The sequence below is a fragment of the Corvus cornix genome, chromosome 3 (assembly GCF_000738735.6).
Source record: "Corvus cornix cornix isolate S_Up_H32 chromosome 3, ASM73873v5, whole genome shotgun sequence".
NCBI classification, from domain to species: Eukaryota; Metazoa; Chordata; class Aves; order Passeriformes; family Corvidae; genus Corvus; species Corvus cornix.
The window spans coordinates 60190731-60207656 of NC_047056.1; the positions used below are offsets into that span (position 1 = coordinate 60190731).

General features: G+C 42.0%; 1 protein-coding gene across 2 annotated transcripts in view; it reads left to right on the plus strand.

Moving 5' to 3' along the window:
* ARHGAP18 (Rho GTPase activating protein 18) overlaps window positions 1-16926 on the plus strand; it is a 95257-nt gene that overhangs the window by 22958 nt on the left and 55373 nt on the right. The window contains exon 1 of one of the 2 annotated variants that reach the window (XM_039569525.1): window positions 3393-3536. The exons of the other annotated variant lie outside the window; for it this stretch is intronic. Within the exon in view, the coding sequence (XP_039425459.1) occupies window positions 3448-3536 (89 nt within the window). The 5' untranslated portion in view covers window positions 3393-3447. Of the gene's footprint in view, window positions 1-3392; window positions 3537-16926 lie in introns of those variants that run through there. 2 annotated transcript variants of the gene reach the window in all.

Sequence of the window (16926 nt, forward strand, 5' to 3'; positions counted from 1 at the left end):
GTGAATTGGGAATAATTTAATCAAAGAAAACCATGCTGGTATTATGCTGTCATAACAGGACTGAGTTTGATTGTTGCAATAATGAGTGACACAGAGTCTCCAGGCAGGTGCAAAGGAGAGCTGCTTTATTGCAAAAACCCGGCCTTTTTAAACACTTTGCCGGTTATCTGTTTACATAGTTTTAAAGCACAACAAACATAATTCAACCAACCACCATACGCCACGACGTGAGCATGCGATGGTTACGCAGCATGTTTTTCTACCCTTAATTCAACTGGGTCTCTTTCCCACAGTCCTTTTCTACTTAGCCAAAGTAACAGGCCTGAGCCATGATTTTAAAAAGGCAACAAGGCCTTCATGCAACATTTGATCCTATCAAGTATAGGAAAAAGTGTCTACAGTTAAGCTCCTAAATCCACTTCTATGTTTGAAGTGAGTCATAATAAAGACAGGTGTAAGGAGGGAATAAATATCTCTTGTGGTTTTATCTATTCTCATTTTTTAATAGAACTTTTTTCTTTCTAGCTCCTTTTCTCACTCTCCTTGTGATATGCTTACAAAAGCTTTCTTAAGCTTTCTTATTTCTTACTCTCCACTTGACTGCTACAAACCTATTCTGGGTTTTGCCTTTCTTAATCTCCCCCGCACCCCAAACAAGGCAGGTTCTCCCCCTTCTCCGTTTGCAGCAAAACTGTCTTTTGAGCAGCCCCTAGTGATGCCGCATTGACTACATTTTGTTTCTGCATTCTTCTTTTTACAGCAAGGCTGCAGCATGTTGTGGTGTGCCTTAATTATGATGTGTTTTAAGATGCTTATCAAAGAAAAAACAGTTTACATTTTTGTTCTTATAGCACCTAATATATATATTTAGTTTAGGCAAAGGGCTTTGGAAAGCACTCATTAGACATGGAATGCTCTAAATGTTTTACTTTTATTTCAGTTATATTTTAGTTATTTTTTAAAGGAAGTTTTATAACTAAGTGGAGTATTAGCTGAAGCTTTAGACAAGGCCATGTCCTAAGGACATTGGTATTTATGTTTAGTTTTTCTGAACTAGTTTAAAAGAAAAAAATTGGGTTCTTCAGAAAATAATTTTGCATTCTGCATATGCTGTTTAACAATTAACCACATGTGCATTTAAAGAAAGAGCCAAAGGCACCAGCTGATAGGAGTGCTAACATCCATTAATAAGATGTTTTCTCACCTCATGCTGATGTATTTCCGAGTCGAGCAGTAAAAACAGAAGAGTCTTGTTTGCATGCTCATGTGAAAAGTTAGGCTAATTTTTGCCTTTGGAACACAGCCGGAGAATGTAGAGAGAGTGCAACACCTTTGCAGTGGGAGTACAGGAAAATCTTTTCCCAGTCCTAAGTTTTGCAGTGGTTTCATGTCCTTGTTTTTGTGAGTGTGTAGGTACATGCAGACAATTTGTCTCAGTGCTCTTGGTGTATACTGCCAGTTAAACTGTTGTAGCCATAGTACTAAGCCACTGCTGAAGCTGAACTGAAGCTGTACCTTCTCTTTTACCCACTCCCTTTGGAGAAGGAGAACATCTGTGGAGGTGAAGCACAGATGTCTTTCCTATGCATTGTAAAAATTAAAAAATTAAAGAATCACAGAGTTAAAAAGTGGCCCATTTATTTTTCTAATTTATATGCATAGAGTATCTGTTGGTAATAATGTCTTTTTAATAATTTTTTTTTAATTTAATGTGAAAATTTTGATTAAAAATAAACAATACAAAAAATATTTTAGCTGAAATACCTTGGCTAGCTGCCTACAGATAAAACATCCAAGAAACCATGGAAGAGGCAGGCTTTATTAAAAATCACCCCACTTTCAATAATTTATATGAATTTAAAACAAAGGCAGCATGTGACTCTCCGGTGTATGAGAAATGAAAAGACAACTCTGTAATTGTTGGCCTATTGAACATCATCCAAGTTTTCCTGTGCTTGTAATGTTGGGACTCTTCTCAAAATTTAATGGCGACTTCAGCCTTTTTAAAGAAATCAGGACTTCCTGTTTGGCACTCTGTAGAGGTCCATCATCAATGGCAAAATTCAGTTATGTCTGACTAGGACCCCTCCAAAGTCACCAGCTGTAAGTATCAAGGACTCTAGAGGACAAACTTACCTTGCTCACTCATGACCAGAAGTTCTGCCTGTTTGTTTCTCTGCTGGGACCAACTTCTCAGTGGCCGTAGGACAAGATTTCTGTGCTGCTCCTGCAAGGCAGCTCTGTGCTGGAGAACAGATGCACAGAAAACTGTGTGGTTCATCCACAAACTTGTGTGCAGCATTCCAGCTGAGGTATACAAGGTTTAAATGCGGGAAGGTTCAGAACTCCATACCCACGCATTCCAGAACACCTCACAGAGCCAAGCACTGAATTTTGCAGACTTTAACTGCTAGCAAAGCAGTTGCATGATTTGTTTGTTTTAAAAGGAAAAAAGTAAACACAATGCATAGTACACTCCTATTGAAGTTGATCCTTTCAGTTCTAGAGCAAACTGATAATAATTCAGAGAAATCATATGCATATGTGAACGAAGCCACAAATTACAAACATAAATAGCATATGTTCATTTACATGTTGCCATGGAAAAAAACAAACAGGTTTGGGTGTTGTGTTACAGGTCTTGCCTACCAATTCAAAGCTAACACCAAGGCAGTGAGTCCCATCTCATCAGAGCCTGTGCCAAGGCATAGAGGAAGCTTTGCCCACCAAAAAGGCCGACCCAACTGCGCTGCTCTGGCTGTCGCTGGTTGATAGAGCATGACCTTGGAGCTAATGGCGATTGGTTTAAGGCCCAGCAGCTCTGAGGCAGCTCAGTCAGCAGTGTCCTTGCTCGATGTTATCCCCTGTCGTGATTTTTATTCAAGAGCTTGTCATTAAAAAAAAATAAACTACTTTTTTTTGTGTATGAAACATTAAAGCACTCACCGAATAACGCTGTGATTCAGTGAAATGGATAACGTACAAAGCAAACGCTGAACACATTCTTTATTTGTCTTATTGCCGTGCCGCACTTGACACACGGCAGCCTCGGAGCGCAGCAGTTCGCCCGTGGCAGCTGACTCGGGGCTGAAAGGGCAGCGACTTTTCTTAAATTGACGGATTTCTCTGCGACACCTTCAAACAAACTCCAGCCTGCCCGGAGAACGCTGGTTTCCCACACCCCGCGGCGTGTGGAAGCGCACAGAGCTGTAACGCGGGCGCGGCACAGCGCGGGCACCGCTCCCGGCAGCCGCTCGGTCCCGCCGCCCTCGCCCGCGGGGTTCCCGAGCCGGGAGGAGGGGCACGGCCCCGCCGGGCCGCAGGAAGCGCTGCCGTCACCCGGCCCTGCCCCGCTGCGCTGCGGCGGGAGGCTGGGCCGCGCCGGGCCGTAGCCGGGCCGCCCCGCTCCGCCTCGGTGTCCCCAGAAGGGATGCGGCGGCGAGCGCCATGAGCTGGCGGTCCGGCTCCCGCGGCGTGGTCCTCACCGCCTACCACCCCAGCGGCGGGGCCGGCGGGGCCGGCGACGCCCCCGGCGGGTGAGTGGAGGTGCGGGCGGCGGGCGGCAGGGAGGGAGGGAAGGAGGGAGGGAAGGAAGGAGGGCGCTGCCCGCCGCAGGTGCGCTCGGCGGGGGCGGCTCCGGCTGCCGCGCCGCGGGGGAGGAGGAGCGCAGCCGGCTCAGCGGGAACCTGTTGCGCGGGAGAAGGGGTTTTCTCCGGCCCTGGGGCTAAAGGGTTTGCCCATTTTTGCGCCGTGTCCCGCAGTTCCTAAATGTTTTTTCCTTTGTTTGTTGGTTTGCTTGGGTTTTTTTTTCCACTCCTTTCTGTAATACGCTCCGCGCGTCGAGGGAACCCCAGGCGTTTTGCTGGTCCGCCGAGAGCCGAGTGCAAACAGCAGCCGCCGGCTGTTGTTAAGGTGTTTGTATCCAAGAACAGTCCCGTGGCCGCCCGGCTGCCTTGTCGGTGTTAAACCCGAGCTGTTCTGGCCAGCGCAGTTTTAGGCTCGGAGCGGGGCGGGTTTGTGGGTCGCAGCGGTGAGTGCTGTGCTGTGGCCTGGAGGGCGCTGGACCGCAGTGTCTTTGGGATCAGGCTGTCGGTGGGATGCGGTGAATAGATTTTCCTATAATCTCCTTGCGCTTTACTACTTTGTATCTTTGTAATTTGCTTTTTTTTTTTTTTTTTTAAATGTGATAAACGGGAGGAAGGTGCAGGTAAGGACAAGACAAACTTTTTAAAGCATTTGTCATTGCAGCTGATAACAGGCAAGAAGCCAGTTTCACATACATGGACCTCTTCGTGCCTCCCAGCACATGTTTGATATAGGCTGAAGTCACTGCTGGCTTTTCCATCGCAATGACGAGGGGGACTGCTGTGTAAAGGACTGACTTCTGTCTTTATGGCCCATTCAGTCTTTCCTCTTCTTTGCTGAAATTGTCAACAAAGGTCCCATTGATAAAGGCGGGACTTCTAATAATGCTGAGAAGCCAGCTGAAACTGGGAAGGTATTGCAACTGGCACACTGTTTCCATGTGTGCATAGGAAGAGTGTATGTGATCAAAGAGATCTGATTAAAAGGGTCTGATTAAAAGAAGATAAAAGGAAGTACAGTGGGTCCCCTGGACAAAAGGTAACAGACGCACTGTGATCTATCACACCCTAGAGTCCACAACAGAAGCAAGGACTGAACTGAGAGATACTTCCTACCCCATGTTAGAACCACAAAGTTCTCTTTTTACTGAGGTACTTCCTTCTCCATGACTAATATTATTTATCAACCCCACTTGAGGTCCTGATGTCATCTTAGATACATCCATAAGGGCTCTGCAGACCTGGCCACTTCCAATGGAATGGAAAATACGTACATTTTTGCAAGAAATCACAAAATCCAAAAACTTTTTCTTATTGTTTGTGGTGTTTCTTTGCCTCTCTTAACTCTCCTCAAACTCCCCATGGAAGAGGAGGGATAAGATAAAAAATGCTTTCCCTGCTCCTTGGGATAACTTCTGAGTAAAGATGTGTATCTGTAGACTGCTAGGATCAGTTCTCCTTTTCTTTACACGTCTGGATATGTGGCTCTAAGCAGCACATTCTTAGCCCCTAGGGGCCCTGGACACATGAGCACAGTCCCTGTCTGTGTCTTAAGAAATTTATCACGTGTGCTAGTGACACACCATTAGGAGCAGCAATCTCATGAGATTCCAACTCCTCTGCAGCTGCTTCTGTGGACAGCCTCCTGGGTAAACTGGGACATTGCCAAGCAAATAATAGCAATCCTTCACAAATTTTTCTGGTTTGGGATTAAGAGAAGGGGAAGTAAATGTGAAAAGTGGTCTCATTTCTGTAATCATAGCAAACAAATGTGCATGTTTCCACTGCGCAGAGCAGAGGATTCCCACAGTTAGTTTGCCTGAGTTCCACCACGGCAGTAGTACAGCTTTCCAGGCCATGCGCATTTGCCACTTAGCTCATTAAACTAAAATCCTAAAGGATACCTCTCTGCCTTTCTGCTGTGCCACTCTAAATTTGAACCTTAGGTCTGTTTCTCCTGTTTTTATTAACCAGGATCTCAACTCCGTGGTCCTGGTTGACCCCCTCCCTCCTGCCATGCATCCCCAGTGTCTTCCACTTCTGAAGTGAGAGAGATTGGGAGTATTTTCATGGGAACAGAGAGGGAGGGGAATGGCTGCTTGTTCTCTTTTGGTCTTTCTAAAAACAAACAAACAAAACTTTCCTGTAATGTAACATTTGTAACCTTTCTGTGGGATTTCTCTCCCATCTGCTCCACCCTGTTATTCTAACTACTTTCCTTCTTCGTCAGCATTCCCAAGATGTGCAGAGCTGCATGATACTGATAATGCCCAAACCCAAATAATTCTGAAATATTTTATTGAAATAAGTTCTTCTGTTAGGCACTTCACAGTGTGCAAGTGGACCAGTTCTGCAGTCCAGATTTTGTGTTTTGTTACTTACGTGAAATTGAGCTTATTTTGCCTTTTTAAAAAATAAAAAAATGAGAACAATTTTCAATATCTGGGTTAGCATCTCACTGCTAATTTGAAAACTGTGTAAATTTTAACAGGGATCAGAATATTAGGAAGCCAGTGTAATACAGTACCAGCTGTAATGAAGCAGCCCTTTTGGAAAGATTAATAGAGAAACTATGTTAAATTATTTTTTTCATGGGGATTTAAAACAGTGCATGTTAGAAATTGCATTATCTTTGGAGGGAAGCATCCTGGTGCATCCTGGAAAGATTTACAGGCTGGTATATCTGGTGCTTCCTGGAAAAAGCAGTATGTTGGCTATGCTCCAAACAAAGTGACATCCTAGGAAAGAAGGAGGTATACTTCCTATCCATTTCTTTTTCCTTCAGGCATACAAGAACTCTTGCTTCAAAAGACTTAAAATTTTACTGATCTAATAGATTGTTGAGCTACTTGTCTGTTCTGGAGTTTTTTGGCCCTTTAAAGACACAATGAGTCTGTGAAATACTTACGTTTTGGAAAGGCTTACCTTACCATTGGTTCAGTAGGCTAAAATCTAGAACAGTCTCAGTGTGATTACTTCCAAGTTTGTCAATTTAGGAATATTGCCTGAATAGTAGTGATGCATACAATAGCATCAGAGATGCTGTCTTTGCCATAGAGAAGTTTATTTTGCATTTTGCATAAGTATCAGTTAAAGGATTATCTTTATATGGTGTAGATATTGGTTTTGGGTGATTTCTGTGGTCTACCTAAATATTTATCTTAAGAACTTTCTCAGAGAAATCAAAAGGTGGGATACACAGTATGAAATTCAATTTTAATAGCTCTCTTTTCCATATTGCCTTAATTCGCTTTCCAGTTTTAACCTGTTAGATTCAGTAATGCCTTATTGGCTGTCATGCTACTTGTGTTTTGGTGTCCTTTTCTTTATGATATCTGTGCACAAAATTTTAAATAATTTCTGCCATCCCATGGAACCATTTGTTGTTATATGGGCTGGGGAGTTCAAGAGCAAATCAGATAGGTTGCAGTCCAAAACTCTGTTTCAGTGACTGATCATAGGTATGTCACCTTCATACATGTGAAATCCAAACTTGCTAGCATAGGTTACAGTGCCATTTAGGTTCCTTGGGAATTTTACCCCATCTACTTTGGCAGAAATCACCACAGGTCCTGTGTCATATTTGCCAGCCACATGTAGGGGTTTTAGATAACAACATTCTCCTCTGTGCCTGTGTGGGCTTACCCTCAGGCAATCAAATGCCATCCAGAGGGTCTTCTGTAGGACTATTTCTCTCCTGAAGAGTGAGTGAATGTGTATGTGTATGCAAATATATGTATGTAAAAATGTTCTTTGGATGTGATTATAAGGCTGAGACAAGCCTGGAGTATTCAGTGCATGGGGAGTAGATTTATAACAAGTGAGTTCATGCAATGTGCATGCAGAACTAACTGCACCAGCACACCTGTGCATGAGGTGAATAAACTTCTGCTGCATGGCGTTTTCAAGAGCCAAGCCTAAAATGCAAACGGAGTAATAAATAAATGATTCTGAGTGTGTTGGCTACTGGAGGTAGAATTACTTTCCTCTCCATACCTCTCTCCTATTTGGGATGCTGCTGTTCCGTGTTGTCTCCTGTGCTGCACCAGCTTGTCATGTGACAGCCTCCCTGTATCTGTTTCCAGTGAGTCACTGTGCTTGCTCACCAGCATGTGCACTTCTGCTGCCCCTTCAGTGCACTGCATTAACTTACATGGGAAGACCAGTTTGAGTTTTGAAGCTTTGCAAGCCAGTGCCTGTTTCACTTTGTATACTTCCAAGGAGCCTGTAAATCTTCATATTGCTGATAATTTAAGAAAGATTCCAGTGTTTCACAGAGCCTAGGCTGCTCGTCCTCAGAGGCTCTGCAGTTCTATGCCTTCTTTGCCTTATTTAAATCTTGCATTTGGTTTGCTGGTACTCACTTGCAAAATGAGAACAATCAGTTGAGTTTCCCTGAGATGGAACTAAACCCCAGGCCATTTCTGGAAAAGAGTCTCAGGTCTCCTCTTTTGAGTGACACCTGCTAGTCAGGGCCTGCAGCCCCAGATCTTCATCATCCTGCTTTGTTACTGAATCCACCTGACTTTGGGAGACACCAGCTCAAGCTTGGATCTGTGTGACAGTGAAATCAGGCAGTCTCAGTTGGGTTTTCTTGTAGAGAAGTGCCCCTTTTTGTGGGTTACTGTATAAGTCTGCATAAACAAAAATATTTAATTTTATATATCATTGTAAATACGGGCTTTACAGACTTAGTAGTGGTAGCATATGTGTTCAGTTTGGGGGTGGGTGACGAGGGACATAAAATATTTGGTGTTTTCTACAGACTGCTGTGGTCTAAATCACTCACTTGCTATTTAATCTCTGAGTAAGAAACATGAATGATAGGTGTCCTTTGAGCGTGGAGAAATAACAAAGACTTCTGCTGTGAATTGCCCACAAGATATGATTTTTTCAAACATTGACCATAACAGACATTACAGATCATACATACAAGGGGCGTTTATTCTTTCCTTACCAGAATAATCTGCCATATTCTTTGTTCAAATGTTTGCTCAGTTTAATCTGAAGTCTTAATAGTTTTTATCTTAAGCCAAGAAGAAATCTAGTAGTAAGCATGAAATCATGCCTTTTTTCAAGGTCATTTTCCATCTCCTTTATTTCAGAGAGAAAAGTTCTCATTCCTCTCCCCCTCTTTTCCTACCAGTGACTCACTCTTGGAATTGAAAACCAGTGAAATCCAGTATAAGGGAGTAAAGTACTGTGAGGGATACATGTAATGCTCAGTGTACAAGCCACAAACTCACAAGCTGATTATTCACAACTGCTTTAAGCTGGTGGAGCATTTTGCAATTTCACTTGCAATCTGCTGGTACAGAAGGGATTCCAGGTCCCCTCTGTCATCACAGCAATTGTTGTTCCTGTAACCTTTCATGATGCCAGTATATGGATGGCTCAGCACAGTACCTTCCATGTGTTGCTTTGCTTCAATGAAAGCAGAAAGAGCTATCTGCAGAGTGAAGATCCATCCCACTACAGCTGACTTTACAAAACCATCTCAGTCTTTTTATCTGCTACATGTTTTGCATGAGCACAGTCTTCATCTGAATACATTAGAAAAATCTTTTCTGCCTTGGGTTTGCCTGCTAATTTGAATGATGTTTATTGTTCAATCCTTATTGACATCTTCAGATATAGCTGACAGGCAACAAGGCATGAATTTGCTTTAGTTTGAATTGCTTTTGTGTCTTTTGTACTTCATGCATATAAAAATGTGGAGTATATGGCAGACCCTCAATGTGTTGCTTGATTACTGATATAGTAATCCCAGTAACTTGATCTACTGACAGGAAGATGTGGTATCCCAAAATTTCCTGCTTCCTTGATTCTGGATTCCTGCTTCATGGGGTTTCCCATCCCCCAGTTTGCACCTTATTTCTTCTTTGAATTTATCTTGCCCCTGCCTTTGGTTCTTGCTATATCTTGCCAATAGATTAAAAAGCCCTCCTAGTGCCAGTTACCTATGGTCAGCTTTCTGCTCGATTTTATTTTGGTGGGTGGAGGGAGTGATTCTCTTTGAGCCTTTGTTTCTTCAGTCTGAAAATCCTTTTTGTGACACTTTTCTTCAGCATTTTCAACATCAATCTTTACATTTACCCTCCTGCTTTGCTGCTCCTTCACTCCCCAGCATGAATTACATGCAGTGCTTCAGTGTCAGTCTCATGAGTGTCACCCACACAGGTAAAATCACTTCCTTGCTGCTGATTACCACTTTAGCCAATTGTGTATACTGCAGTCTTGCCATCTTGTTTTTCTAAGAATCCTGGTGGAACTCCCTTCAATTTGCATGTCGTTTTTGAGCCCTAGATCTGCTGAAACTCTTTCAGTGCAGTCCTCATTATGCAGACATGATCACTGTTTTTTGGACTTAGACATCCATTCAGCATCTATCAGTATGATAAAACAACATTATTTCAACAAGCCCAGTTCAGCAGGTGACTTAGATTACTTTATGTTGTGGGTGTAGATTTGATTTAATGTCCTTCACTATCAGGGCAAACAGTCTATTGAGTTCTATTTTGTGTCAGACAGACCTTTAAATAGATACAAACAAGAGTAACTCTGCTCAATCAGTAGAGTTACATATCATAAAAGAGGAAAATCAGGGCCCTCTGTATACAGGCTTTCTTTTTTATTTTAATAACATACAGTGTATGAGATGTCATGTTTGTCTAAGTATTACAAATGAGAAACTTGAAGGCTTTTTGAATATTTTAGTTATGGGCTTTCCCTTTTTTGTTTGAGGGTGTACAAATCTGGATGATACTGAGCATAATGCAGTATATTACTAGATGTGCTGTTGTAAGCATGTAGCCTTTATGCAAAACTGGAATGGTACGGAGCAGCAAAGTGCCAGAAGAGCTGTGTAAATCTGAACTCCAGTGTTCTAAGTGTGGCATAGTGGAATAGTTAATTGTTTCTCTATGTTCTTTCTCTTTGATGAGCAGAATTGTTAAATTTGTTTCTGAATAAGACTAATGGCATTTTCAGTCTTCTGAGATTGGCACTAGATTAAAAATGTTATGAACTATTACTACTGCCAATACTTTACTCTTGTTTTGTAACTGTTACTAATGAAGCAGGAGCTGAAAGCTGCAAGGTTTTAAAAGGTTACTCATACATGCTTGGGTAACATTTGCAGTGCCAGTACCCTTCTCTATTGTTGGTGCTTTTTTTCACTGGAGTTACTAAAAGTGCACCTTCATTTTTTTTGTGTCTGAAACGCTACGGCTGAAGGGAGGCCGTAATTACAGTAAGTGATAAAGCGAGGTCCCCGCTGTGAGAGGTGTTGCAGGTTTGGCTGTGCATGACTCACTGACTGTCATTCCAGACTCCTCAGTAAATCTGCTTGGCCAGGAGAAGAAAAATTCCCTGCTCGTAAGCTTTGAGTACTTGCAATGTGCCAACAGGCTGTTTTGTGAGGGCTGCTGTTCATTTTGCAATGAACCTACTTTGGTGTCATGGTCTCAAAATAATCATGTTCAGGCAGGGAATTTAAATACTTACAGCCAAATAAATAGGGAAAAAATGGGAGGATTTGTTTCTGAGTATTTGGAGATGTAAAAAATAGACGGCCTTGATTAATTCCTTAAGTACAATTTTAGCCATCATTTTCTGGGGTATATTTTTGATGATATCCTGAGCAGCTTATGGGGTGAGCACCTCTGCACTCACAAAAAAAGTAGAAGTTATGAACTTATTCTTTGGTTATAGTTTTGGGCTAGCTCCCTTGTATTACAGCAGAATAAAAGCATGCACAGAAATAGTTATGTACCTGGTCATATTTTCTTGTGAGGGTAAGCTGCTCAATATTCTGTCTTGTGCTGTGACTGTTCCCTGTCCTTCCTGATACAGCATCCCAATCCTGTTAGTCTAAAAATTATTTCTTGGTAATTTCAGATGTTTTATCTGTCATCTTTCTCCAACAGCCTTCTTTCCTATGTAGGCTTCTTAGGCCAAAAGATGGCAATAAAAATGTGTTAAAATGTTTCCTCTGCAGGGGCTCCTGTATGCTTGGGGAACTTAAAATGGTTTGGGGTGGAGTATTTGAGGAGGAGCAAGTCTGAATGTTTTTAGCATACTTGGAATAGTGGTTGAAGGTACACCACACATGAGAAAGCAACAAAGTAAGAATAGTGTTGTCTTCAGCAAATAAATAAATACCTTATCATGCATACTCAGTGCCAAACTGCAGCAGAACAGTTAGCACATTTTTCTTGATTTAGCATCAGTACGGTTTTAATTTACCATTCCTCCAACTCCTTCTTCCAGTCCAGCAGTCCCTAAACACCCAGACAGATTTTACTCTGGCTTTGGGAAGTCAGATATTTTGAATTCATGTCGCTAGTTGAAAAACAAGACAATAATTAGGATGATGTGTGAGAATTGTCTGGTCAATGTTTAGCAATAAGTGCTTAGTAAAGTACATTGCTCAAGTTTTAGTGTTTTTAATCAGTTGATGGTTTTTAACAGATTTGTAAGTAATTGTCAGAACAATGGTGGGACTCAAGGCCACTGATGAAGTATCATTTCTATCAGATTTCTATCAGAAATTCTCTGCCTTTAATAAAATACAACAGCAAGGTCCAGGAGTCTACTGTAGCCAGAGGTAACTTTGCCCCTGGGTTAAGAAAGTGCAAGGTTAGATTTTAGCTGCAGAAATAGGCTTGCAGTAGCTCAAGAATTCATGTAATATTTGTGGTTATAGCTGTAGTTACGAGTCTGTAATTCCAGATACAAAGCTTGGAACAATAACCAGAAGCTTTGGCTACTGAAGAGAGAGGAAGCCCTGTTAGTGCTGTCACTCACACAGAGCTGTGGCTCAGTGGCCAGTCACAGCAGGACACCAGAGCTATGGTTACTACAGTCCAGTGGAAGATGTTTTCTTTCTCAGCAGTTGCTCAGAAGATGGGAGGTCTTACAGATCCATAGTGTAGCTTCTGGAGTCTCACAGCCTGCTTGCCTTTGCCACAGCTAGATAAGGGAACACTGATAATGGTGTTATCATTGTGGGAGTGGTCGTCCCCATCATTATAATTCAGTCAGAGGCTGGGCTTTAATGCCCTGCTAGACTCATTCAGGTAGCTTGCCTGTGTTACCTTCTCCTGAGAAGCCTGTATTTCAGGTAGACTTGAGGAATGTCTTCATGTTCTGTTGAAAAGAGACAATATTTGATGAAACTTTTTCTTTCCACTCAGCCTGTCTCCTAAGGCTTGTTCTGAATGAGCAGAAGTTTTGATGTGCAGTGATGGTGGGTGCAGGTCATGGTCATACTAGGCTGAGATAAATGGGGGCTGAAAAGAGTGGGGAACACCACTGAAAGTAGAGTTTCTTTCCGTCTCTCACTTATACCTTCCTAATATTTTTATTATCCTCACATTGGCATTTCTGAGTTGACTGAAGTAGGTCAAGCTGGATTAACAAAAAATTCAATTGAAAGCAATATTTTTTGCAAGTGTTGTTTTTGGGCAGATTAGTTCCTTAATCTAACTCAGCAAGTTACTGCATCAGTGATGGTGTTGGCACAAGGGAAGTGAAGGAAACTCACAGGAAAGGGGGGTTTGACAGAATCCTCTGGCAGCAGCCTACATCTGAGCCAGCTTAATGTGATCACTGTGGGGCTGTAATTTGACAAGTTAACTCGTTTTTATGAGTCCTAGTAGTGGCTGTGGCCACATCCTGTGAGAGGCTCATCTGATATCATTTAGCTCCATTGGTTCAGTTTTGTTGAAAATATATTTGATGGCTTAACTTCCTACTGGCAGGTTTTTAGTCAGTTCACGTACAGCTTGTCCTTTAACAACCACTCTAAAGCTTCATCTCCAGCTCATTTAGTCCTGACTCATGCTGTTCAGTGATTTAGTCATGTGCACGGCCTCTGCCTGCAGAAGGCACGCTGTGATGTGAGAACAGATCCTTGGAATCCAGGTGCATTACAGTGCAGGGAACACCTGCACTCCTCCTACAGAGCTGCTGATAACCTGCCTTCCCCTCTGCACATGTCACTGTGCAGCCTGCCTCACCAAAAGAAACAAAAGCCCAGCTTGGATTCCCACAGACTTTAACGAGGTTAATGAAAGTGCAGTTTCTAAATGCACTGGTTGGTCATCCATTGATAAGCTCTTGAAAGCTTGCTGATCTGTGCCTTGTTTAAACACACCTTTCTTTGCTCTGAACTTTGCACTAGAGAGATTGCTTTGGTTTCTTAGTGCCCAAGGTAGTGCATGAAAACAGTATTGGGAATGAGAAGTATAATCAGAATAGCTTGCATGATTTCCTATAGGAAACACAACCTGACTTTTCATTTCTGTGATGTTTTCTGGTTTAAGAGTAGAAAAGACTAAGATATTAAATTTCAAGGACATTTTACAAATACAAGTAGTTGATAATACTTTGTACAAATGAAAACATCTAACCATCTGTCCAGTGCCTGTCTTCCCCTTTCTGAAAAGGGTGTTTACACTGTGGTACTTGTTCTCCTTTGAGATGAAAGCTAGGAAAGGGACCGTATTTGTTTGAACTCCTTACTGTGGATGGTACATACAAGAACAAACTAACACAATCTTTTTTTCTCCTAGTAAGTAGGAGCTGCTTATGAAAGTTTATGGGAAACAATGAGCTTCATGCTGTGAAAGCTGGTATTTGGCACTTTGGACTTGAAATTAGAAAACAGCTTATGAAGATGTATGGTATTAAAATTCGTGTGATTTGTCACTGCATTTTGGTTTTTGGGTCTTGCTTGAGTTTTTGAAGAGATTGTTTCAGAAGGCTTTGTCATCCCATATTAGGGAGGGTAAGAAAAACATTCGCTTACATATTTTTGCTCATGACTGTTTGCAGAACTATTTGATATAGAGCTCAGTAAATACACCTCAGTATAGGTTGTTAAAATTTCTCTTAATTTAAAATATATGTGTATACTTAATCTCTGACATTCAGATTAGGCACAAATTCAGTTTTGGTTGTATGATTTTGCAGAAGTTGCTAGGTGAGATGCGGTTAGCTAGCAGGTAAGAGTTAGGTAGGGTAAAAAAGTACATCTGGAGCCAGACTGGTGGTCAGCACAGGGCTGTGACAGTGAGAAGTGGGGCATGGAATGGGATGGAATGGGATGAAACAGGGTGACAAAGCACCCAGCATAAGCAACCTGAAATGACAGTTTTTTCAAACCTTTCAAACTGAGTACTGTAATCTCAGCTTGTGTGTAAAAATTTGTAGGAGCCTGAAGCCACGTTCTTGGCTGTCTTTTAGCAGTGGGAGTGTTCCTTCCTGTATGAGTGCTGGGTATCCTCCTAGAAAACAGATTACTGGGATGTGCTGAGTAGTGACACGTCCAGTGCACTGTGCTCAGACTGTAGCCCAGCACCAGCATCACCCCATCAGACAGCTGTGTAGCTGTATTCATGTGAGTTTGAGCCTAGGCTGAGAAACCTTCCCTTCATCCTACCTTGGTCTTTAGCTTTCTGATTTCATTTTTCACCCCTGTGTGTGGTAGGGTGTGGACACAGGTGCACAACCTCTGATTCTGGACAAGGTTGGTGCCTTTTGTATCGTGTTCTGTTATGTTAATCTCCTGAGGTTTTTTGAGCCCCTATTTCTTTCTCACCCTCCAAATTTTGTCACATAAATATAAAAATGTATAAAGTATAAAAAAACCCAAAACATAAAAATGTAATTCAATTTTGATCCAAAGGAGCTTCAATAGTTAAGAAATATTTCTCCAGGTAGATTATCTTGCACAAATCACTAGGAAGACATACTGTACTTATTAAATAGAAGAATCAAGGTCACATCTGCTGTCCTGGTGTCAGCTGGGAGAGAGTTGATTTTCCTCCTAGTGGGTGGCACAGGGCTGTGTTTTAGATTCAGTACAAGAATAATGTCAATAACACACTGATGTTTTAGTTGTTGCTCAGTAGTGCTTACTGTAAGTCAAAACTTTTTCGTTTCCTGTGCTCTGCAAGTGAGCAGGTGCATAAGAAGCCAGGAGGGAGCAAGGCCAGGACAGCTGACCCGAACTGGACAAAGGAATATTCCATACCATAGAGTGTCATGTTCAGTATATAAACTGGGGGGAGTGGGCCAGGAGGGGCTGAAGGACTTTGGAATTGCTGAACATGTTTTGTGCTTATCCTTCTTTCCTTCTTTTTTTTTTTTTTTGGATGCATTACTTATTTTTTAATTGAAAAATACATTTATGCCAATATAGTCTTTTTATCATTAGGGAATGATTTTCTATCTGGTGTTAAGGACTCTTAGTCACTTACCTGTAGTTTGAGTTATAGCAAGATTCTTCTGAAGACTGATGAAATTGATCAGTGTCAAAATATTAGTATGAATTTAGATTTTTTTACTTAAGGTGGAAAATTAAAACCCTTCAGGTAAACATATCTTAAAAGCATAAGATACTTTTGCAAGTGGGGTGAATACTTTGCACAGCAACCAGTGAGGGAATTGTAGTATTTTAAAGCTTTGATTTTTATTGTTAATTATTACTTTGGTTGTGTGCCTTGTTGTTAGCTAGGCAGAGATGATCCTTTGTCCCATTTCAAGCTGCCACTCTCTCAAGAAACTATGCTAGTACTTTAAACAAGGAAATGACTTAAAATAACTCCCAACGTGCCTTGTCATCTTCAAGAAAAAGACTTTAATTTAGTGATATGCGAGCTGCCCTGTAGCTGAACTCACTAGCTCTGGAGGAGCAGAGCATGAGTTCCCCAGGTCTTTTTCCTGATCCCTTAGTACAATGTATCCATTGCTGATAGCAGTCCTCCCGGGTCAAACAATAGCTTGGCAATTTTACCTCAGGAAGTCCACCATCACCAAAAGCTCTTCAAGCTTTGTGAGTCCATGTATCATTCAGTTTGCTTCATGCTGGTTGCCATCAGATAAGAATGTGAGAGTGGTACTACAGTGAGTTGTCATGGGACATTCATCCGTGCCAGACTGCTGAAAGGAGATTCATATCCATTTAGTTTCTTACAGAGGAAGCTTGTGACCCTAAGAGGAGAAGAGGATATTGCTTTGTCCTTTTCCATTATGGAGGATCCCTCATGCCACAGGTTTTGCTTTCTCAGAGCATCTGCTTTGCATGTTTGTCACCAACCTGCTGCTGCTAGGCAGGTGGGAGTTTGCCTACTTGTTATCTGCCAGAGTGAGCTTTTCACAACACTGAGAAAATTGTTACAGTTAAGGAGATGTGAGGAACATGTCTTGCATGTTTCTTCAGCTGGGTACACCAGGGTCTGCTGGCCTCTGATTCTCTGGCTTGATAGTTTGGAAGAAGGGCAATCTGTCTGGCATATCCAGCTATGGCAGGCTGGTGGACAGATGTGACCTGTAT